The following is a 23,216-nucleotide window of genomic DNA, read 5'->3' on the forward strand; positions in this document are numbered from 1 at the left end:
CGAGCACAAGGCGTCGGAATTTGAAGAGTTGATTTAATGAAAGAACCAAGCTCCCAGGCCCTCGTGCTAGACCTCAAGGATCGAGCACCATTATTCAAAGCTCAAGCCTTGAGTACCTAAATCTCGAGCTTGGTACCTAGAGCTCGAGCCCATGAAGCTTGGATTGAGCAATGTTAAAAGAGATGAATCCCAAAATATTCTAAGTGTTGAAAGAAAAGACGCTTTGGAAAATAGTTGAAGAAATTTGGCTAAGTGTAAAAGTGAAGATCGAGCACTATTCCTTGAAGCTCGAGTAATAACTCAATGAAGCTTGAGCCTTGTTCCCAAAGCTCGAGCCCTGTTCCCAAAGCTCGAGCCCGAACCTCAAAGCTCGAGCTCTACTTCCTAAAGCTCGAGCCTTCCATGACAGATCAGATTTAAGTTACGGGATTATTCTTTTTAAAGTCATATCTCATTCCAGATGGGCCAGAAGACCTAAAAGCCCACCAGACCTTTATTTTCTTCTATAAAAAAAGGCACATGCCTTGATAGAAGGAGTCCCTTTTCTTATATTATTCAAAAGGCTGATACTATAGTGGCGGTTTTTAGGGTTTCCATAACCTTAGTAGGTGAAGATCCTAAGAAGAGAAGTGCGTCTGTGATGATGGAGACGACTATAACACAGATGATATTCGGCATCATCATGAGTAGGTAATTTCTCTCTTAGGGCACTGTTATAATCCAATCTAGTACTATGGCTTGATTGTTTTAACTCTGGGATATTGTTAATATATTATGTTTTTGATTACATAACTATGAGCAATTGAGACAATTCAATTGGATTTTATATTTTAAATAGTTTTCGAATTGTTATTACTTTGTCTTAGATATAACTGTTCGTTTTTTATTCTCAACCCATTCTTATTGGACGGTATCTGCCGGAGCCCTGCCGGACATAAGAATGGAGGTTATGTAATGGTGTTCCAATGTTTTTTATAAAAGAATGTTTTCATAGTCTATTCTTAGGAAAGATGGATTATTTACAAATTAGTTAAAGTAATTAGAGTAGATAGGTGAATAGATCATGCTAACCGCAGATAGATTATAGTTAATTACATTTTATAAAATATATTTATTTAAAACCTGAGTTGAACGAATGTTATTGAGTTCAATTCATTTAAAATATAATTTGTTAAATCCCTATAGTTGAAACAGTTAATCATAGTATATCAAAGCCCTAAGACCTTTCTCTCTTTAATCACTCTAGTTTAATTTTAGTTTTATAATCGTGATAACCAATCAATCAATTGAACCAGTTATCGTAATAACTCATCTCCCTGTGAGTTCGACACCCTCCCTCCCTATGGGTTCGACACCCTCCCTATATTGTTATCCTACGAAGATTCATACTATTGCAAGTGGTTATTTATAATTGACACAACACAGCAGTTGCGATTTAGCTTAGTGGTGAATAAAAAGAAGAACATCAGATGGGGGGTCGTGCTTGGATAAAAAAAATTTCCTTCAAATTATTGTTGTTATTGAAGGATTAATTGACACACACACAAACACAGATAAATAGAGAGAAAGGTACTCATTGATGAAAGGATCTGTTGTAGGATTTTGATTAATTGAGTAAAGAAATTCATAGATCTTCCACGAATCCCGCCGGTGGTGTAAAAGTCAGGTCCTTCCCTTGAGAACCCCGATGACATTTTTGCCAGCTCTCTCTCACCCAACTCTGCCTACACTCCGGCGAACTTTCACGCGCGCTTACTCACCGGTATTGCGCCACTTCTGCATCGGTAACCATCATCCTCTTCATTATCACTTTGCCGGCGAGTGAATCTCCGGTCGCTTAACGTTTCTGAACTCTCTATAGTCTCTGTTTTTTCTTCGCCACCGCCATCGACTCCTCCATCACAAATCTACCGTAGACATCCTTGAAGTGTTCATTAGTTCTCTACTCCGATCACACAAAATTGACCACATTGAGCATTGATGAGAATGATGGAATTGATGATCTAAATTGAAGTGTTGTGGGTCGGAATTGAAGAAATGGTGGGATGGAGGTTATGGAACCCAAAACTTTTCTAGGTTGGGAATAGCTAATATGAGCCAAGATTTTGACACGTTTTTTAATATACGTGTAGCTTGGTTCATGGAGAGATTTGGAGGACTTAATGGTGTTATGTGTCCGAAAATCTTGGTGGAACAGGCTGGTCATGAACTGAGGGTTGTATGTTTTCACTTTTCATTATTGGGGAAGAAGACTTACGACACCATTTTATTAAACGAGTATCTTTATACTTCTATATGATACATAGTATATAGCCATGTCTATAGCCAAACATGACAGTAGGAGGGTAATTTTGGCATTATAATTTAGTTTTTTTTTTTTTTGTTGATGTTAGAAAAAAGTGTCTCTAAACAACTTTGATAGTTAAAGAAGGGAGGAGACTGATTTGTATTAAAAAAATGTGGGGGATTTGACTGAATTTTCGAAAATATGAGGGTGTATTGAAGCATTGACAAACTTCAGGGTCCAGATGAATTTAACCCTTTATTTTTTCGGTCAAGTCCTTGCATACAAGTGTTTTTTACCCCTATAACGCAAAATTTATCTTCTAGTGTTTTCTATGCTTATCAATGAAGGGAAAAGCTTAAAAATTAACAACAATAATTTACGCAGTTATGTGTATATAGTTTTGGCCCTTTTGGGTATAACTGAGAATTTGAAGAAATCAAGAGACAAGCGCGCGTTCTCTCTCTAGAGACCTAGAGAGAGAAAGAGAAGAGAAGAGGTGACGGAGGGAGGGCGATGGGCTCATCTACTACTATTCTTCTGTTCTTCCTGTTAGTTTCGCTTTCGACCTCCTTATGTTCGAACAGTTCGATCCATGTCACAACATTCAAAGGTACTTTTCACATAATAGAATTTCCAGAAGTGCTTTTCGTCTTATAATGAGGTGTGAATTAATGGAAACTTTGAGATTTAGTATTGTAGTTTATTTTACCTTTTAAAATTGACCTCGCGTAAAATTAGGGTTTTGTTTTGTAGTTTTGGTTTAAACGATTTGGTGTCGACTATGTAGTGTTTGATCTAAGCGTGACTTTTTAGCAGTTTCTTTAGAAGATTGATAAAAACAAATTTATTTCTTCCTAAACTTCAGAACTGAAATTTATTAATAGTTCGTTTGCAGTATTAGTTGCTTTTTCTTGTTCGTTTTTTTGATGAATTACTCTATTTATTCTATTCAAAGTAGTTGTATTGCTTTTGTAACATTGATGACAATGTCTTATATTGTGAATAATTGGGAGGCAAGTTGTTCAATATGCTTGTGTTAGTGGGGCGGTTTGTTTCTACTTAAAATATATTCATGGAAAATTCTTCTAGTGATAAAAGAATTTTTACTAGTTATATATCATTTTCCTTTCCAATAAAAACTATTTATCTACATAAAACTTGGGTTAAATTTATTTCCTTAAAAATCTAGGATATATGGAAAGAATTGAATTTGCTTTGTTTTGAAGGAAATATAGAGCCTGAAAGTATAATTGGCTTGTTCAATTGGAATGACTATTTTAGGTTACTGATGGTTCAATGGCTGAATCAGTATATGGTGCTTGAAATGCCCAATTTAGTGTTGTTCTATGAAATTATGTTTGTCATGGAATCTTGGATGACCACAGTTATGTAACCGTTTTCATTCTTGTCATTGACTCTAAGTGGGTATGTTAGATATTAATAATCTTAAGCATGTTAAATTTGAAATTTCAGGCATTGATGTGCAAAATCCATCTCTTGATGTAACTCCATCCACCCTCTCCGGCCATACACTTTCTGCTCGTGGTTCTGAAGACGTTTTATCGTGTGAGCGTATTCGAGTTGCTGGTCTATCAAGATCAAAACTTGGGAGTTATGCCAGTGTTTATAAGGTTACTGTGGCCCCATCGGTAGCTATCCCTGAGATATTACATAGCAAAATTCAGATTTGTTTTCTCCAGTAAGCCAAATATTTTGGAATTACAGCTCCTTTCTCTCTCTCTCTCTCCCCCGGCTCAATGCACATTTTACCTTAGTGCTTAAGTTTCATTATTGCGGAGAATTGTGTCTTTTTTTGCAGGAATGCTTCCCTTGGATTATGTCAATGTGATAAGGATGAGTGGAAATCTGTCCAGAAGGGGCTATGGAGCTCTTTCATGTCACCATATCAGGACAGATACATTGATGTCAAGTTTGTTGGTGATGTTTCTGGTTCTGTCACTGTCACCGTTGAAGAAGGTTGTGTGCTTTTTTATTTATTATTTGTTTGTTGTTATTTTCCTGAAGCTCGTGTTTAATTTGCTATCCTGCTGTACTTGTCTGTTGCATGCAGAGTTTCAACGATGGCGTCTGCTTTGTCTTGCCCTGGGTTTTGTTTTACTGCTCTTGGCACCAATTATCAGCAGTTGGGTTCCCTTTTATTATAGCAGCTCAATGGCCATTGGTGTGTTGCTTGTCATTGTAATCCTTCTGTTTCAGGTATTTGGGTCCATTATGCATGAAATAGTTTTTATTTTTTTATTTTTTGCTTGTCTTGTTGCCTTTTAGATTTATCCGAACTCTTTACTATTATATGGTCTTATTTGTATGGTTCAGACCGTATACTAGGACATAATAAAAAAATCCTTATTATTTGATATGTTGGGAGACACTGATAAATATTTTTAGCATTGCAAGTCAGGAAAAATAGAAATGTTTGTTAGTGGTTGCATTTGCAGTCTGATCAATAACTTTTACAAAAAAAAAATTGAATCCACAATGTCTCTTTATAGTTTTGTGATTGTGCCACGAACTAGAAATCTCATTGTGATTTTTTAAAGCGTCATCATCTAAATCTATATTGACAAGAAACTGGTTTTCTCATTGAGAGTTATAAAATGGACAAGGGAAGGGAAAATAACTATTATGTTATGATGTGCATCAATGCATTCATCTCCAAGTAAAGTCTTACTGCTTAATTAACTATTGAAGCATGAGTTTGCTTACAGTAAAATTGCATCTCAGCGATATGATTTTATAGAACATATCTTTCGTCTTATAAGTTCTACAATCTGCTATTATGTTCATAAAAAACTAGATGTCTCATTAGTCTGCTTTTGCATTGTGGCATAGGGAATGAAATTATTACCAACTGGCAGGAAAAATGTCTTCTATCTCACTATATATGGATCAGTGGTAAGCGTTCTTTTGCTCCAGTCTAATGCTGTTAGAAGGTATTTCATTATTTATGTTAAACATCTTACATTCATGGATCTTACCTCCATATTGTTTCAGCTTGGAGCAGGATCTTTTCTGTTTCATCAATTTTCAATGTTGGTTAATTCTATTCTTGTCAATTTTGGGCTGAGTGAAGAGATGCACAACCCTGTAAGTCCTCTTACTTCCATTTTCTCTTTCCCATTTATCATCTCACGAGTAAGCACACATCTTCACAGCTGTAGTCAGCTTCATTAGATTTTCAATATGGTCATATGAATTTAATCAATATTTGTGTAAATTAACCCACTCAATCTGAAATGTTTTGCCGATGTACCGCTTTATTGAAACTTGAAAATGCTTCTTGAGATTTTTATGCAGTGGAACTAACACTCGTTGTTCTAAACCTACAACCAGCACTGTTAACAAAAGATATCCGTGTGATCTCAGTTCGCTTGATAAGATTGACCACTTTGTCCTTACCTCCATATGTATAAATTTATGATTTTTTATTTATTTATTTATTTAAAAAATTGAATCTTTTTCTTTGACTTGTTGTTTATCTGTATATAAGTTGGACTATTATCTAATAGTCTTTGTTATCTGTATATGAGTTGGACTATTATCTAATAGTCTTTGTTAGTGAATCGATCATGCAAAGAGGTGAAAATGATTAGTCTTTTTTTTTTTGGTTTAACACTCCTAATTTTAGAATGTTATTGATTTCTTAAAGGGATTTACAAACACCATCTGATCAATTTCTATTCAAAATCATCATAATTAAATTTAACCATTAGTAGAACATGTTATATTCTTTTTCCCCTTTTCCCCATAGTTTTTTTTTTCCTTCCCTAATACTTTGGGGAGCCTTTATATGTATAAATATATATTCTGATTTAATATATGGAGATTTGCTAACTATATATATGAGAACACCATTAGTTGTTGACATTGCTGAAAGTTCAACATGTTATGTTTTCTATTTCCATCAATCTGACCAGATTATGTACACGGATGGAGAAATTGGAGATGATTTTAAATCTTAGAATTAATTCAAAGTGGGTTGGATAGGGGATGACTTTTGGCATATTATGTGATCAGCGTGTACCTCTAAATCCGAAAAGTAAATTCTCTTAAAGAGTTGTTAAACCGGTCATATTTTATTGGATGGAATGTTGGGCGATAAGAAATGACATATTCATAAAATGTGTAGCAAAATAGCTGAGATGTTTATGTGGCAAGATAGGAAAGGAGAAAATTAGAAAGAAATATACTAGTGAGATGGTTGAAGAGTAGTCAATAATGGACATGGGTTGAGGTAGTTAGCAAAAATGGAATACCATGCGATTTAACTGCACATTTTTAAATCACCAAATTTTTTTATTTTTTATTTTCAAATGGTTGGGAATGTTTATGTCTAGTTGAGGCTGATGAAATTGTTCTGTTATTATTTTGATTCTTTTTTTAATTTTTTTAATTTTTATTTATTTATTGGAATTAGTTAATTGTATGATGAAATATTTTTTAAATGTCATATGTGTAATCTTTGTTTTTTACTTTTTAAAAAGAATTTTCTAGCTTTAATATTTAGTATTCAATATTGATAAAATTCCAAAAAGAAAAAAATTGGCATATACTCTATATTGGAAAATGATTAGATGCTGTCCATAAATCAGTTAATGAAAAAGTACACTATCTTATCATTTTTGGTGTTTCCTTTACTGTGGTTTTACTTTTAATAAATTTATTATTAATTTGTACTTGCCCTTTTTTATGTTTCCTTTTCCTTTTTTCCCGCGGGTTGGGGGGGGTGGTTTGTTGTCAGTTGGATTGATGTTAGGGAATGCAATTATTTTATTTCAGCAGTATTTTATTCATTGCACGTATCAAGAGGCCAGTTTACAACTACACATGGCCTTCATCTTTTTTCTCTATCCTTGTGCTTTTCTTTATTTATTATTTAAATACCTACTGATTCTTTTGCCAGTATGTAAGGTTTCCCATTAAAAGGTTATACTTGGAATTTTAAAAAATAATTTACTTATAAAATGTACTGATATAGTTAACGCATCTATTATTAGAATTAAGATATAATTTGAACTTTGAAGAAGTCCTGTTTGCCTTTTTTAACATTGTGGACGGTGTTGATGAATATCAGATACGATTTATAGGTACTTGCAGAGTAGCTTGCTTACAAGTAGCTTCTGGTGAATCCTGTCTGTGGCTGTTGGAATCTGAATTTGCGTTACAAATGAATGGCTGACCTAAGCATCCTTCTGTCTTTGGTCATATATTTAATAAAAAGTTGTATAACAACATAAAACTTATCTTAACACTACTAAGATACAAGTGAATGGGTTTTACAGTTGGGAAATCTAATTTCTTAGAGCAAGGGACAGCTTTCTTGCTGATCTGCAGATTGGGCATTTGAGTGTGAATCTGTCCTAATGTGCAGAATAGATTACAAAACACAGTGGGGTATTCCTAAATGCTCTTTGTTTTAGTCAGGTAAATTTTTTTGTTTTTACCATCTTTAGTTAGTGTTGACATCAAAACTAGGACACAACACTGTAATGAAGGGCAAGTGCGAAGAACATTCTTGTAGAAACTTTGACATGAATATCAATGTTGTTGTGTTATAAAGGGTTTTTTAGAGGCTGAATGTTGTTTATTTTCTTCCTTGTGTTGTGCCTAAAGGTTTGTTAAAGTATTGATTGATAATAATTTTTAATGGTGTAGAATGTGATGGGGGGTTTTGATAGTGCAATTAAGTAGAGAAAAGCAACATCTTTGAGGCTGTGTTGGGAACAGTAACTAGGCTGTTTCAATGTTTAGCAAAAAGGATTCGGTTTGCCTAACCAGATATTTTTTAGGGCTGGGAAAAAGATAAACTGATTGTGATTATGGTTTCAGTGGTGGGATGTGCAGAAAATTTAAGGAAAGGAGGTGTGTGGAAAAAGTTGGGCCCAATACGTAGATTCCCTTAGGCATCATAGTTGCATCTCAGAATTCAAAAGATAATGATACTTGCACATTACAGAGCGAACCTTACAATTATATAAATTCCACCCCCACGTCTGCCCTCTTAGTATGATCTGAAGGACAAGGTCTCAATCTGCATGATTCAATCTGCGTTCTAATTTTCCTTGGTGTAGAAGTATGCAATGGCTGTGAAGTATATGAAACAGTCATAAAGCCTTTAAAAATACTTCATGTTGAGTCTTAAAGGTTTTTCCCCTTCTCTAAAAACAATAGGCAATTTATCCATCATTGCAAAAATCATTTATAGGTTTGATTTCTGTTGGTATTTCTTCTATTGAAAATTAATTAATTTGAATAATCAAAGTTACTAGTAGCTTAAGAAATTATGAACTTGCATATACATGCAGTCATCTGTGTTGTATGGCTATGGGTCATATTTTGGCAACAGGCATTATTCCTCTGGAATGATTTCTATGAAGTTTTGGAATTGCAAGGTTGTTCCTAGTTGCATGGCACCCATACATAGCATTTGGAGACATCGGTTTCACTCGTAATTAGTCTTTGGGTTTATAATATGCAGTTCACTTGCTTGACAAGACGTCTTGTTTGGTATCTTGATGTGGTGCTTCTTGTATCAGTACAAAAGGTCCAAAAGGAATATGCAGTTCACTTGTGAATGTGACATTTATGTTGGCTTCTTGGTGTGTGTATATATATATATATATATGGGTTGGTTTTTTATTTCTTCTCATGATTCTCCAGTTTTCAACTAAACCATGGTAACAGCTTTGTTTCCCCTTTTATATCTTTAACAGTTTTCACCTTGCCCTTTTACAGGTGTCTGTGTTTGTACTGGTCTTGATTGTTCTTGCAGGAGCTGCTCTAGGTTACTGGATTGTGCGGAAATATGTTATTTCAGAAGATGGAAGTGTGGATGTTGGTGTAGCTCAATTTGTGAAATGGGCAATGCGCATCATTGCAGCAACATTTATTTTTCAGGTGCTCTGTAAATGTAATTCCGTATAAAAATTAGGAAAGTTCTAATATTCATAATGGGGAATAGTATGCTTGTAATGTTGTATAACTGAAGCCACATTTTACTTGTCCCTCGACATTACTCATCAAATGAAGGCCACCCTGCCATCACAAAAAAAATGATTCTTGGCTGTCTTTTTTACTGAAAGCCTTCGTATTTCTTTTATTGTGTATGAAAATATATTATTTTACTTATCAAACTATATATATATATATATATATATATATATATATATATATATATATTGCACAAATTAGTTCCAGATCAATAAGCAAAGGATGTCAGTGTTAAGTAAATATATATATATATATATGTGTCATATACCTTAATAGTTTTGCTGTTCCTAACTTATTCTTCTTTATTCTCTGTCAGAGCACTCTTGATACTCCTTTGGCAATGGGGGTACTGGTTACTAGTTTGACAATTTGCTCTCTTGTCACTTCTTCAAAGTGGCATGTTCTTGAGTAAGTTCGATATAGCTTTTCTTTCCTGCCTTTCCCTTATTTCCTGACTCATTCTGGAATACTGGTACCTAATAGCTCTTCTAGGTGGTTGACCAGTCCTTTTCAATCTGTTTCGTCTACGACATCTAAATCAATGATTGATCTTTTATTAGCTATTTTGAGTAAAAATTATCTAAGCCATCCATTTGGACGATCAGAATTGGTGGCCTGTGAAAAGTTGATTGAAAGGACCGATGATCATGAAAATTGATTAAAGAGTTCTTCGGATGTTTAATGGGAATATAGTAATTTTATTTTATTATATTTTAACTTTTGTCTCAACATTTGGAGGCACAGACACTATGGTACAGACTACAGGATCATTGTTGATGGTAATTAAGGGAATCAAATAGGCTTATTTCAAATGGTAGACAAAAAAAATGGTGGACCCTGTTTCTTTGTAGATCTGAGCTATGAACAATTGTTGTTGCAGTTTTTAGTGTTAGTGTGGTGCAGTTGATAGGACAGATTCCAAAATTTCCTCATTTACCTTGTATTATCAATAGATTAACATTATCAACGTGATTCGATTTAGGTATCCATATTTTGAGGACGAGACTTGGCCACGAGGTGGTGCTTGGGCAACTCCAAAGCACAATCGTGCTGAATTCCTTAGTAGGTCAAAGAACATGCGTGCTAGAAGAACATTGTCGAATAGCCCAAGGAATTTGTCTGCTCGGTCCAATTCTCCTGTTAAAGGTCCAAATTTTCTTACATTCCTTTTCCAGCATCTATGTTCACATTGATTTTAAAAAGTGAATGCATATAATATTTTATTTTTGTATACATATAATATATTTGCTTTGACTTGGAAAAAATTTAATCCCAATGACATGCTTCATGATTTTAACCAGTTGTATAACTGTTAGGATTTGAATTTCGATTTTCTTTTACGAAAAAGTAGATTCTCAGTCACAGATGGCTTCAGCATGAATGGATTCTACCAAAATCAATATCTAGTGGATGACTAGGGTGAGCTTTAGGGTGCTCGGGCTCGGCTCAGCAAATCTAGAGAGGTGCTTGAGCTCGGGTTGAGCTTGATCAAGCTTTGGCTAGCCAAGATTGAGCTTGGCTTGCTGGTGTTTGAACGAGCTCGGATAGCTCAACTTTGGCTCGCTTAAACATATGTTACATTGTATATGTGTGTATATGCCTCACTGGTGAGAGAAATCGCCACGGATCTCAACTCTATTTAGAGAGAGAGAGAGAGAGAGAGAGCACTGACCTATTGGCGAAGGATGTCACCTGTTTTCGTCGTCAATGGTGGCCTCTGTGGCCGGCTATTGTATCACAAAACAAGTATGTCACAGACAAGACATAGCCTTTCCTGGAGGAAGATGAGCAGCCTTAAGGTTGGAAAAATCCATTTGCCTTTCAAAATCTCATCCATTGGGTCTAAATTTCATCTTTGCGGCTAGGGTTGTGTGTGTGTGAGAAAGAGAACGAATAGGTAAGATTCATCTTTTTTTTTTTTTTTTTTGAAAATTAAGCATTTTATAACACTGAAAAAAGGCAAAGCTATTAATACAAACTACAAGGGGCATCCCCCAGGTGAAAACCCCAAACCCACAGGCATATTAGTACTCAATTCTATTAATCTACGTGGCCAATGCCATTGAGAACCAGAATTAAAACGTACCCTCTCCCCATAATTATAAGTAATGACACCATTTGGAAGCCAGTAGTCAAACCATAAAGATACATCCACTCCATTAGCAACAACATACATCCACTGCAGTCTAAAAATTGGCCTCAGCTTTAAAAGCTTTCTCCAAGACCAAGTACACTCAGCTGGTATAGGAATGTACCAAAAATTTCTACCTCGAAGAAAATAATACTTGACCCAATTAACCCAAACAGAAGAGGACTTGGGCTGTAAGAGGTACCAAATATGCTTGCTCATGACAGCATAATTCCAAGATAATAATTCTTTAAACCTAAGGTCACCTTCTGTTTTGGGAAAACAAACATTGTCCCATGCAACTTTAGCACTCTTAGTAAACACCTCAGGACCAGACCACAAGAAGTTTCTCATCACACCATCGACCTGCTTAATGACTTTTTAGGCACGACAATACAAGAAGCCCAGTGCACTTGGATAGAAAACATGACAGAAGAAATGATCTGCATTCTCCCAACATAAGGACTAGAATTTACTATGCCAAGACCTAACTCTAGAAGTGATTCTTTTCACAAGATCAACCCAATCATCAATTCTAAGTCTAGTACAAATCAGAGGAACACCCAAGTATTGATTCATCTTTGCGGCTAGGGTTGTGTGTGAGGGACAAAGAGAAGGTAATAGAGATAGGGTTTAGAATGGGCTGAGCAATGGAGATGGGCTTGGGTTCAGGGCCACTTAATTTTGGCTCCTTTATAGCCCTATGTATGACTATCACATCCTCCTGTGATTTGATTGCATATAGACTGATGTATGTCTATCCCAGTGTTCACACTCCTAGTTTTGGCTGTTGTCGTCGCATTTTGAGGGTCCAAGAATCTCCTCCCTTTGCTCGTGTGAATGTTGGATGGGTAAATTTTTTAATAGTGTCAAGCGGGCATACAGTCGTTTCAGTCTTTTCTTTTTACAGGATTGGTATGCATCCCTTCTGATTTCTACATGGTTTTCTAACTCAAATCTTCCTACTTACTGGGAAAAGAAAGTAATCTTGGACTTTGATTATTGTTTGATATGACTTGCTATGAAGAACTGGATAAATGATATTACCTGCCTTTATGAACCCTATGCTTTAAAATAACCATGTATAATTCAGTGATTTCAATATAATGACATTAATTGTTTATTTATTTATTTATTTTTGGTAAATGATCTATTAATTTGTTTTGCATATTTGGCAAGGATGACCTTCCATTTGTTGCCTATCGTCCATTTCATTTGACACGCATTGTTTTTGGTGCTTGCAGGTTTGGTGTCGCCTTCTAGCAGTAGAGTGGTACGAAATCAGCAGGATTACTATTCTACCTTCCATAAAGCACGTAACAGAAAGAAGTTCTCAAAGAAAGAGTGGGAGGAATTTACTCAGAAATCAACCCGGCAAGCGGTGGCTCAGTGGGCATCCTCTCCAGAGTTCACTGATTGGGTCATAAAGCATGCCGATAGAATACAACTCCTTCCAGATGACAGTTCAGATGATACAATGGGAAGTGGCTCAGATTCCACAGATGAGAATGTAGAGAGTCGATCCTGGCATGGGTTATTCAAGTGGTAGGCATACGAGTAGATTATGCTAATTAGCAGTATGCAGCCTATAAACATATTATTTTTAACAGGTAATACATGAGGTGACTTTAGGATAGAAGCTGAATGTGGCCATTTTTGTTAAAATTTAGATGATCGTATAACAGATCTTGCTCCCTTTTTGGTGCTTCATGTGGCCATTTTTGTTTTTAAAATCTAGATGATCATGCAACAGGTCTTGCTCCCTTTTTTGTGGTGCTTGTTATAAAATGCTTCCACTACTTGTTCATAATGGAAGTTGAGGAGCAAACAAATTTTTTTGTGGTGCTTGTTTTCAAAGGCTTCCCCTACTTGTTCATATAATGGAAGTCGAGGAACAAGCAAATTGTAATTTCTGCACATATATAGATGTAGGCACTGGAACTGTATTGCTAACCATTTGAACACCTCTCTCTCTCTCACTCACCCACTCTGTGTGTGTGTGTGTGTGTGTGTTTTTTTTCAATTGGCGTATGTCTTTTTTGTTTTTTTCTTCTTTCGAAGTGGCATCTGTATTTAACTCACCCCTTGGCAAATTAATATATACTTATTACGTCTGTAATGTTCTCCATCAATCTCTCCTCATTTGCTCTTGGATTTTCTTTCTTCAAAATTTTGAAAGATTTGTGCGCGCGCGCGCACACACACATCCACTTTCTCTCATAATAATAAACTGTTGGGGCTCTTTCTTTTTTGGGAAATACTTTGTTGACGTGAAAAGTAAGCAATGCAAATTCAAAATAAGTAATAGATATCAAAGAGATTAAATTATGTGAGCCTACGTGGAGATACATATTGCTACTTGGGTTAGTCGACATTATTCTTTAAAAGATTAGGAGAATTGTCAATATGAATTCTTAAATAATTTGGTTAAAATGTTTAGTTGAGGATTGTTCTACAATTTGTTCTAATTCATTGAATTGTCTCTATTTTTAGGTAGCAGTGTCCTATGCCAAAAAATCCTTCTCAATGTGTGTCGGTTTCATGCTTTGAGCGCGCTTTTACTCTCACACTTTCCACATGCTTTCATTCCTTTTCCCACTATTTGTGATTTAATTTTGTCGCTCTTGCGTTCACGCTCTCGATTCGCTTTCCTCCCTCTTCGGCTTTATATAACTTTGGTGTTGCCTCTTGCAGATCCCACTGAGAAGTTGAACATCCTCCCAATTAATTGTTTTCAGAATTATAGCTCTTGAATTGTAATAACTCGATCATTTTCCTTCCTTTTTTTTTTCTCAGATTTTTACGAATATTTTTTTTTTTTTTTTCCATTGTCCTTTCCTTTCTGAGTTTGGATTCTCATCACTTAGTGTCATCTTAAGTGCCCGGGGATGGTATTTGATACTCTTTTCTTTGGATTGACAACTTCCTTTGAGGACCGAGTCATTTCCATATTTTTACTTTTTGGACACTATTCACTTTTCATCATTTTCCCTATTTTGTCTTTTCCCCGTTTGTCACTTTGTTGACATAGCCTCACTTTTTGTGTTCGGAGTGGGTTTCTGACTTCACGTATCATCATTCTAAGTGGTTTCCATGAAATATGTATCTTTACTTTTGTAGAAAAGTACTTTGGTTGCTCTCGGTGTCCATAGGGGCATAGATGCACAGTTCTTCAGAAACTTTTTCTTTTCTTGGGGTGTTTTTCGTAAATATCTTTTGAAGATATTTTATTTCAGGAGTTTTTAAGAAAATATTTTTGGAAGATATTTTCATTCTGAGTCATTAGTGCAGTTTTCACTTTTTGGAGGGGCCATTATGCAATTAATGAAAGTTATTGCTAAATGCCTTGTTTTGAGCCTGGATTCTCGTGCGGGTTTCATTTTCACTTTTCGTTGAGTCATGTACTCTTAGAATTTCCTTCTGGTTGTTTTTCTCTAGTTTTAGGGTCTCTGGCCCCGGTTGCCGCCGAACTTGTTCAGGGCATATCTCTTTACTCGGGATTCGGTTTTTGACGCAGTTTCTTCCGTTGTTCATCTTTTCTCATTTTGGTTTTTTTTTTGGTTCATGGAGTTTTGCCATTTGAGCGCGTCTGCTCAAATTATACTTTTTCGGACCTGGCGGGGCCCGTTCGGGGCACTTTTTGAGTTTTTCTATAAATAAAGTGTCTTTAATTGAAAAATCAGATTTCACTCTCTCTCTCCCCTCTCTTGGCCGGATTCCTTGGCAGCCAAGGGCTGCCACCTTCTCTCTCCTCTTTTGAGCTTCCTCCCTTAAATAAAAAGTCATAGTGCCTTAGTGTTTTATGTTCGCCTTGGCAAGGCCTTCGATTCCATCGATTGGAATCTCGTTTTGGCTATTTCTTGAGTTCGAGTTTGAAGTCAAGTTGTGATTTTAATGGGACTTACTTGGGATTCTTGTTCATCGTGTTGTCCCTGACAAAACCTAGAAGTTTCGTCGAATTCGAAGCGGATTCATTTTGGTGGCTTTTGAGATTTCATCTCAAATTGAGGTAGGGGGTGTTTTAGGATTTTGTGTGTGTTGTATTGAGTATTTTCCATGATTATACAACTTGTTTGCATGTCAAATCTAGAATATCAGTAATATTTATTTCTTTGTATAAGATTTAATCTGCAATGATGTATATAGCTTAGAATTGAATTGTGGCATGATGATAAATTATGCTTTGATATGTTTGTTAACATTTATTAAATTGAAATTATTTGAATAAGAATTGCATTTTTTATTTAATAATTATCTTTTATGAAAGTTTAATTCTCATTGATGTACCTTGTATGAAATTAACTTGTGTTATGCGTTTAAATTAAGTTTTGGCATGTTCTTTAACATACTTTAATTTAAGAGCACTTGGATGAGTATGAAAATCTAGAGATTTTAATTAAAAGGATTAATTAAAATCTATTTTAAAGATTCCATTGGCTTTATTAAGTTTTTAACTTGATATTTGTGATGACTAGGACTTGTATACTAGCATATGTTAATTTGGGACTATTTGATATTGTTTTAGAATTTAGGGATTTGATTATCATGATTTAATTAAATTCCATTTTATCGTTCTAATGGTTTAATTAAGTTTTTGAATTGGTATATGTAATGACCATGTTATGTTGTTTGACATTGGTATTATGTTTGAAGTATGATTTTAGACTTGTAATGGATCTATGAGATTATGTTTCCAATATTGAATTATATTGTTATAGCGTGTAACGAATCGCACACTAAAGATTCGACATGTGATGTTATTATAGCGTGTAACGAATCGCACTTTGAAAATTCGACATTGTCATCCTATAGTAGTTGTGGTTTAGAACATGTATTGTGTGGTTTCAACCTACTTGTGCATGAAGGTACTTTCGTGTACTATTTAATATATATATAAGTTGTTAACTTATTTATTTTGGAGTCATTTGGGACATTGTTACAGAGATATGGCTAGAGTTTGGCTCTAGTGCGGGAGGTATGAGTTCTCCTCGTTGAGATAGTGCGCACTAGGGTGTTCTTCCCAGCGGGTTAATGCCCGGAATAACCGTTGAGGTTTCGGCAGAATTTCGAGCGTGATGTCCAAGTCTTCCACTATTTGATTTCGCACTTTTAGATTTCTAATTGATAACCTAGAGAATCTATATCTTGATGTGTGGTATTAGAAATTCTAATTATACTAAATTGCTATATTTAGTTGTTTTCGCACTTTTAGATTTCTAGTTGATAACTTAGAGAATTTATGTCTTGATGTGTGGTATTAGAAATTTTTATTATACTAAATTGCTATATTTAGCTATTTTTGCACTTTTAGATTTCTAGTTGATAACCTAGAGAATCTATGTCATGATGTGTGGTATTAGAAAATCTAATTATACTAAATTGCTATATTTAGTTGTTTTCGCACTTTTAGAATTCAAGTTGATGACTTTGAGAATTTATATCTTGTTGCTTTGTATAGCATGCTTCTATGTTGTTTGAGTTGCATGAATTATGTGATTTATGCTAGAATTGATCTAGGGTTGTTGCCCAATTAATGACTCTAAAGGGGGGGGGGGGGGGGTGAATAGAGTCTTACCAAACAATAGTCAATTTTCAATTTCAAATGATGTGCAATAGCGAAGTAGATTTCTCAATAATAATTTAACAAGCAATTTGAAGTCCAAGTTACACCTATAAGCAATTATCAAGAAATAAATTCAAAAGAACTTGAAGCAATAGATATAAGAGATAAGGAGAGAGATTGCAAACAAGTACTCGGCGATTTTAGCGAGGTTCGGAAACCCCTACTCCTCGGCTCAAGACCCCTCTTGAGACTTCCCAATTCACTATGGTTTCTCCTTACGGGTGGAGAGCAAACCTTTTACAAGAAGCTCTTCCTTGCTTCCAAGTGCTAAGAGAAACAACTTCTCTTAGTCTTCCTTGGGCCACACCAGCCCTTACAAGATTTAAATAAGATTGTTGAAGTACAAGATGATCTCTCTTAGATCTAAAGTACAAGATTTAGCTCACTCTAGAGTATGTATGAATAAATTGAAGCTCAATACTCTTTGTGGATATAGAGTATGTGTATGATGATAAAAAGGTTCTATGATTGCAAGAAGATCTTTCTCAATGAATGCAATTACTTTTTATGAAGACCACAACTCATTATATAAAGTTTCAGATGAGTCTGATATGAATTCTAGCTGTTGGACACACACTTCAAGGAAAAATGGCCGTTTGAAATTTGAATTTTCGCAGGTTCGGTCGTCCGAAATAAATCACTCTTGAGGTTCGGTCGACCGAATTGGTGTGAGGTTGACCACTAGCCTTGGTTCGGTAGACCGATGAAAAACTCCCTTTGTTTCGGTCGACCGAAACTCCTTCCTCCTTTGTTCTAAAACATTTTGTGAGAATCGGCTCTACTGATTCATTTGCCTCTTTAGTTTCGGTCGTTTGAAACTCAAGTGATGTTCTTTCATTTGCTAGGTTCGGTAGACCGAAATATAATGGTCCTGAGTTTCGGTAAACCGAAATTACTTGGAAGTTTTGATCCAAGCTTTTTGATAAAATCGGTCGACCGGTTTAAATTATCCTTCCATTTCAGTCGACTGAAATGGAATTTATATTTCAGGAACATGTTTTGATGATGTTTAAACTTTGTCCAATGATCCTTAAACCTAATGAGTGAGTTTCTATGTATGATTATGAGAATGTGAGCTTCAAGATGTTCATACATGCTTTAACAGAAGTTTCCTAAAAACTCACCATCCTAGCTAACCCTATTGAGATATTGATAACTTCTCTTGAATCTTGATTCCTCTTTGTCATATCTTGATGATGCTTTTTCCTTTGAGCGTTAATATGCAATGACTTGTCTTGATGAATACTTTTGATTTGTAATTTTGCTTAAGGTAGACATTAGTACACATAGAACATCATTAATGAATTATGATAATCAAAATCCTTAGATTCAAGGTCAACAATCTCCCCCTTTTTGAGGATGACAATTCATTGATGTGTTCGTCAAATGAGAATAAAAAGTGTGAACAGTTTTCCCCCTATCAATGTGCATAGTTTGAAAGTGAAGATATACATATAAGAGATTTACAAATCTCCCCCTTTCCTTGTGCATTCATCTAAACATTATTAGCAAGACATATTTAAGGCATGTATGCATATATATATAAAAAAATCAAGACAATGTATTTGAAAACATGCAATTCATAAATACCAAAAACATGTATTTCCATTTGATTCAAGAATTCAAAGTACAGTCAAGTCAAAGATCACATCAAAACATCTACACCATTTCACTACCCTATTCACAACTTCATAATTATATTACCTATATTTTTTACCACCTTAACTGTCATAACTACATTTTCAACATCATTTCTCCCCTTTTGTCATTCATCAAAAAGGGGAGGGGAGGGGGAAGGGCATCAAAAGTGAGGAAGTCCCGTAGCTCGAAGATCAGCGAGGTCGTGCTTGATAATGTCGACTTCATTTGCTACCTCTTCAACTCATTCGCGCAAGGCGAGAATGTGGTCCTTATTTTCCTTTTCAATGGCAATTTGCTCTTTTGAAAGAGCAATACTCTCAAGGAGAAGCTCATGGAGGGACCTTTCTTCGGAAGGAGGGATATTCATAAATTCTTGTTGTTCTACCTCTTCTTTTCTTTCTACTTCTACTTCCTCTTCTCTGTCTTCATCACCACCCTCTTCAGCACCTCCTGCTTGGTGCTCTGCCATGACAATGTCTTGGCCTTCATCTGGCGGAACTCCAAACTTAGGGTCATACCAAATGTTGGCTACGGATTTTTTTAGACCCATTCGAGTTAGCAAGTCTCTGTCAAATCTGTAGAGATTAGTAAGCTCCTTTTTATCCTCTCCTTCTATTCGCACCTTATATGCTCTGAAGATTACGGTAAGAGGCATGGCATAAAATAGGTGTGTTTTCTCCTTTTTAATGCAATCTTGCATGTGGTGAAAGATGATGAAGGAGAGATCAAACTGCTTTCCGTTTAGGACACACCATATGAGAAGAGCTTCCATAAACGACACATCCGAGCGTCCGCCGGATTTTGGAAGGATGGTATGGATGATAACATGATAGATGAGACGGGCTTGTATGGTTAACTGACTTGCAAAAATCTTGTCAGTGTTTTCAGTAGGGAAACGGCTCATTTGTTGGACTGCTTGGACAGGATCAAACTCTTCTCCATGATACCAATTATAGGATGTAAAGTAGGTGATATCGCCGTGAGGAATTTTGAGAATGCGGCGTATACTGGACAAGGTAAGGTGAATGTGAGTGCCTACAACGAAGGAATCGTATGTATTTTGCCCTAGTTCTTTCTCCAGATGAGTGTAAAACAACCTTACAAGCTTAGGTTAGTAAGGGGCTTTGAGTGATAAAAATTCACCTAAGCCTATAGCATCAAACAGTGAGAAAGTATGTCGAATCAATGCTTCATTTTCATTATTATCGAAATTTTTTCCCTTTTTAACTATCTTGTGGAGGAATCGGGTTTCATATACTTCCTTGAACTCGAGTTCACGAAAAAGACGCATATTTGGAGTGGGATAGGGATCGGAGTGCTCAGGGTTTGGTGGATTAGACCCTCCGGCATCCATATCATGAGAATGCCTAGTGCGTTTTTCTAAGTTTCTATCAGTTCTAGAAGGATTTTTTTGGGAAGCCATGGGTTCTTTTCAGAAGATGAGGAATTTTGTGAGATAGATGACAAAGTTATGTACAACGCAATCTAACTTAGAATGATGCAACAGAGATAGATAATAGCAAAAAAGAAACCTAACGAAGAAATGATTGATTTGAAGTGAGTGAACTGCAACTTACCTTGATAGCAAAGAGAGAGAGAGAGTGAGAGAGGGTTCGTAGTCTCCTTTTGAGAACGAGAGAGAAAGAGAGAGAGAGGGTTTTGAGATTGAAAACAAAATGAAAGAGTGAGAGAGGGTTCGCAGTCTCCTCTTGAGAACAAGAGAGAGAGAGAGGGTTTTGAGATTGAAAACAAAATGGGATTCGCGGGCCTCTTTAAACCCAGATTTGGGCCTTACGAGTTAGAACCCCAAAGAATCGGTCGACCGAAATGGATTCATCAGTCGATTGAAATGGATTCATCGGTCGATCGAAATGGCTTTTGAAGAGAGTTAACATTTTCTTATTACGGACGACCGAAATAGAATATCGGTCTGCCGAAATATTTCAATTGGTCGACCGAAACATAGTTTTAGTCTGCCGAACTAGAGTTAGAAGCGCATTTTTTTCTTGAAGGATTCATCAGTGATCATGAATCTCTCTTTCTATAGCCATTCCGATTTCTCGACGAAGTGTGCAAAATCTATCTTCTTGAAGTGGCTTCGTGAGAATGTCAGCCAATTGATTCTCGGTGTTAATAAACGTTAATTCAATATCACCTTTAGATACATGATCCCTTAAGAAATGATATCGAATCTCTATATGCTTTGTTTTAGAATGTTGAATGAGATTCTTTGATATGCAAATGGCACTGGTATTATCACATTTGATAGGGATTTTGTTGAAGAATAAACCAAAGTCTTCAAGCTGTTGTTTGATATATAGGATTTGTACACAGCAGCTACAAGCAGCAACATATTTAGCTTCAGCGGTGGATAATGCGACTGAATTTTGTTTCTTGCATGACCAAGATACAAGTGACTGACCTATAAAGTGACAAGCACCGCTTGTACTTTTTCTGTCAACTTTACAACCAGCAAAATCAGCATCTGTAAATCCTACGAGTTCAAAGGATGTGTGCCTAGGATACCACAAACCTAAGTTACTAGTACCATTCAAGTATTTAAAGATGCGTTTGACAGCATTTAAGTGAGATTCTTTGGGACAAGATTGAAACCTAGCACATAAGCACACACTAAACATGATGTCCGGCCTACTAGCCGTTAAATAAAGAAGACTTCCGATCATCCCTCTATATTTTTTAATATCAACTTCCTTGCCTTTCTCATCCTTGTCAAGCTTTAAGGAAGGACTCATAGGAGTTTTAGCATGTTTGGCATCTCTCGAGCCAAATTTCTTTAACATATCTTTAGTATACTTTGATTGGGAAATAAAAATTCCATCAAGAGTTTGTTTGATTTGCAACCCTAAGAAGAAGTTGAGTTCGCCCATCATGCTCATTTCAAACTCATTTTGCATGGAGGTAGCAAACTCTTTACTTAGAGAGTCATTTAATGATCCAAAAATAATGTCATCAACGTAAATTTGAATGATCATCAAATTACCATCAATGATTTTGGTAAAAAGTGTATTATCAATTTTACCTCTACCAAAACCATTTGAAAGTTGGAACCCACTAAATCTTTCATACCAAGCTCTGGGAGCTTGCTTCAAACCATATAAGGCTTTAGTCAATTTGTAAACATGGTTTGGATTATTATACCTTTCAAAGCCCGGTGGTTGTTCTACATATACTTCTTCATCTATAAAACCATTTAAGAAAACGCTTTTTACATCCATTTGAAATAATTTGAAATTTTTGTGAGATGTAAATGCAAGTAACATTCTTATAGCTTTAAGCCGAGCAACGAAAGCAAAAGTCTCTTCATAATCTATACCTTCTTCTTATAGCCTTTTGCAACAAGTCTAGCTTTGTTCCTAACAATGATTCCCGACTCATCCTTTTTGTTTCTAAAAACCCATTTTGTGCCAATAATTGTTTTATTTTGAGGTATAGGGACAAGATGCCACACCTTGTTCCTTTTGAATTGAATGAGTTCTTCTTGCATTGCCAAAAGCCATGATTCATCATTTTCAGCCTCATGTATGTTTTTAGGTTCGAATTGAGAAACAAATGCCATAAAATTGCATACATTTCTTAATTGTGACCTTGTGCTAACACCTTTGGATGGGTCACCAATAACTTGATCTAAGGTATGATTATGAACTAACTTCCATTCATTTGGAGTAGCTCTATTTTGAGAGATATCATCACTTGAATTGAAATTTTGATATACATCAATAGGAGACTCATTTATTTTGAGTTCATTGATACTATTCTCAAGTTTTATTGGGGACTCATTTGCATTGAGTTCATTGGTACCCTTTTCAAGTTCAATTTCTTCATCATTGCCCATTACACTTTTTATAGAAGTAGTTGGGGATTCATCAAACCCAACATGTATGGATTCAACCACAACTAAAGTCCTTTTATTATAAACTCTAAATGCTTTACTTCTAGAGGAATAACCAAGAAAAATGCCTTCATCGGATTTAGCATCAAATTTTCCTTAATTATCCTTGTCATTGAGGACAAAGCATTTACACCCAAAAACTTTGAAATATCATATATTAGGTTTTCTTTTGTTCCATAACTCATAAGGTGTTTTTTTGAGAATCTTTCTAATAACAACTCTATTTATAACATAACATGAAGTATTGACGGCTTCGGCCCATAGAGATCTAGGTGATTTGTGCTCATTTAGCATGGCTCTAGCCATTTCTTGAAGAGATCTATTTTTCCTTTCAACAACTCCATTTTGTTGGGGAGTCCTAGGTGCCAAAAGATTGTGATTGTATCCATTTTCGTCGCAAAATCTTTCAACATCTTGATTGTCAAACTCTCTACCCCTATCACTTCTAATGGTTTTAATTTTACACTCCTTTTCGTTTTCGACTTTTTTGCAAAATTTTGAAAGAATTGAATGAGCCTCATTTTTGCGTGCAAGAAAGAATACCCAAGTGAATCTAGAGTAGTTGTAATGACCCGGTCATTTTCCTTCTTTTCTTTTTCTCAGATTTTCACGATTTTTT

The 23,216-nt window shown here is 35.6% G+C and overlaps 2 protein-coding genes across 2 annotated transcripts; one reads left to right on the top strand and one right to left on the bottom strand.

Annotated features, from left to right (window-relative positions):
- The first annotated feature begins 2,698 nt into the window (after positions 1-2,698).
- Positions 2,699-13,542, top strand: LOC132311136 (uncharacterized). Its single transcript, XM_059808877.1, has 10 exons — positions 2,699-2,897; positions 3,761-3,986; positions 4,107-4,264; positions 4,359-4,504; positions 5,138-5,200; positions 5,300-5,392; positions 9,041-9,202; positions 9,612-9,703; positions 10,278-10,441; positions 12,668-13,542. Exons 1-10 carry the CDS (start codon positions 2,801-2,803, stop codon positions 12,970-12,972), a joined length of 1,506 nt encoding a protein of 501 aa, XP_059664860.1. The 5' UTR covers positions 2,699-2,800; the 3' UTR covers positions 12,973-13,542.
- Positions 13,543-20,705: 7,163 nt separating this feature from the next.
- LOC132313842 (secreted RxLR effector protein 161-like) lies at positions 20,706-21,440 on the bottom strand. The gene has a single exon (XM_059812785.1). The coding sequence runs from the start codon at positions 21,438-21,440 to the stop codon at positions 20,706-20,708; it is 735 nt and encodes a 244-aa protein (XP_059668768.1).
- Positions 21,441-23,216: the final 1,776 nt, after the last annotated feature.

The sequence above is a fragment of the Cornus florida genome, unplaced genomic scaffold (assembly GCF_030987335.1).
Source record: "Cornus florida cultivar Cherokee Brave unplaced genomic scaffold, ASM3098733v1 CherokeeBrave_3.0.0_Hap2_Chr06, whole genome shotgun sequence".
NCBI classification, from domain to species: domain Eukaryota; kingdom Viridiplantae; phylum Streptophyta; class Magnoliopsida; order Cornales; family Cornaceae; genus Cornus; species Cornus florida.

Excerpts from the sequence above, each read along its gene's own strand:
- LOC132311136 (XM_059808877.1), top strand. The coding sequence starts at position 2,801 with ATGGGCTCATCTACTACTATTCTTCTGTTCTTCCTGTTAGTTTCGCTT. Across the intron at positions 5,201-5,299 it reads TCACTATATATGGATCAGTG|CTTGGAGCAGGATCTTTTCT; the intron begins GTAAGCGTTCTT and ends ATATTGTTTCAG. Across the intron at positions 10,442-12,667 it reads GTCCAATTCTCCTGTTAAAG|GTTTGGTGTCGCCTTCTAGC; the intron begins GTCCAAATTTTC and ends TGGTGCTTGCAG.
- LOC132313842 (XM_059812785.1), bottom strand. The coding sequence starts at position 21,440 with ATGAGTCCTTCCTTAAAGCTTGACAAGGATGAGAAAGGCAAGGAAGTT.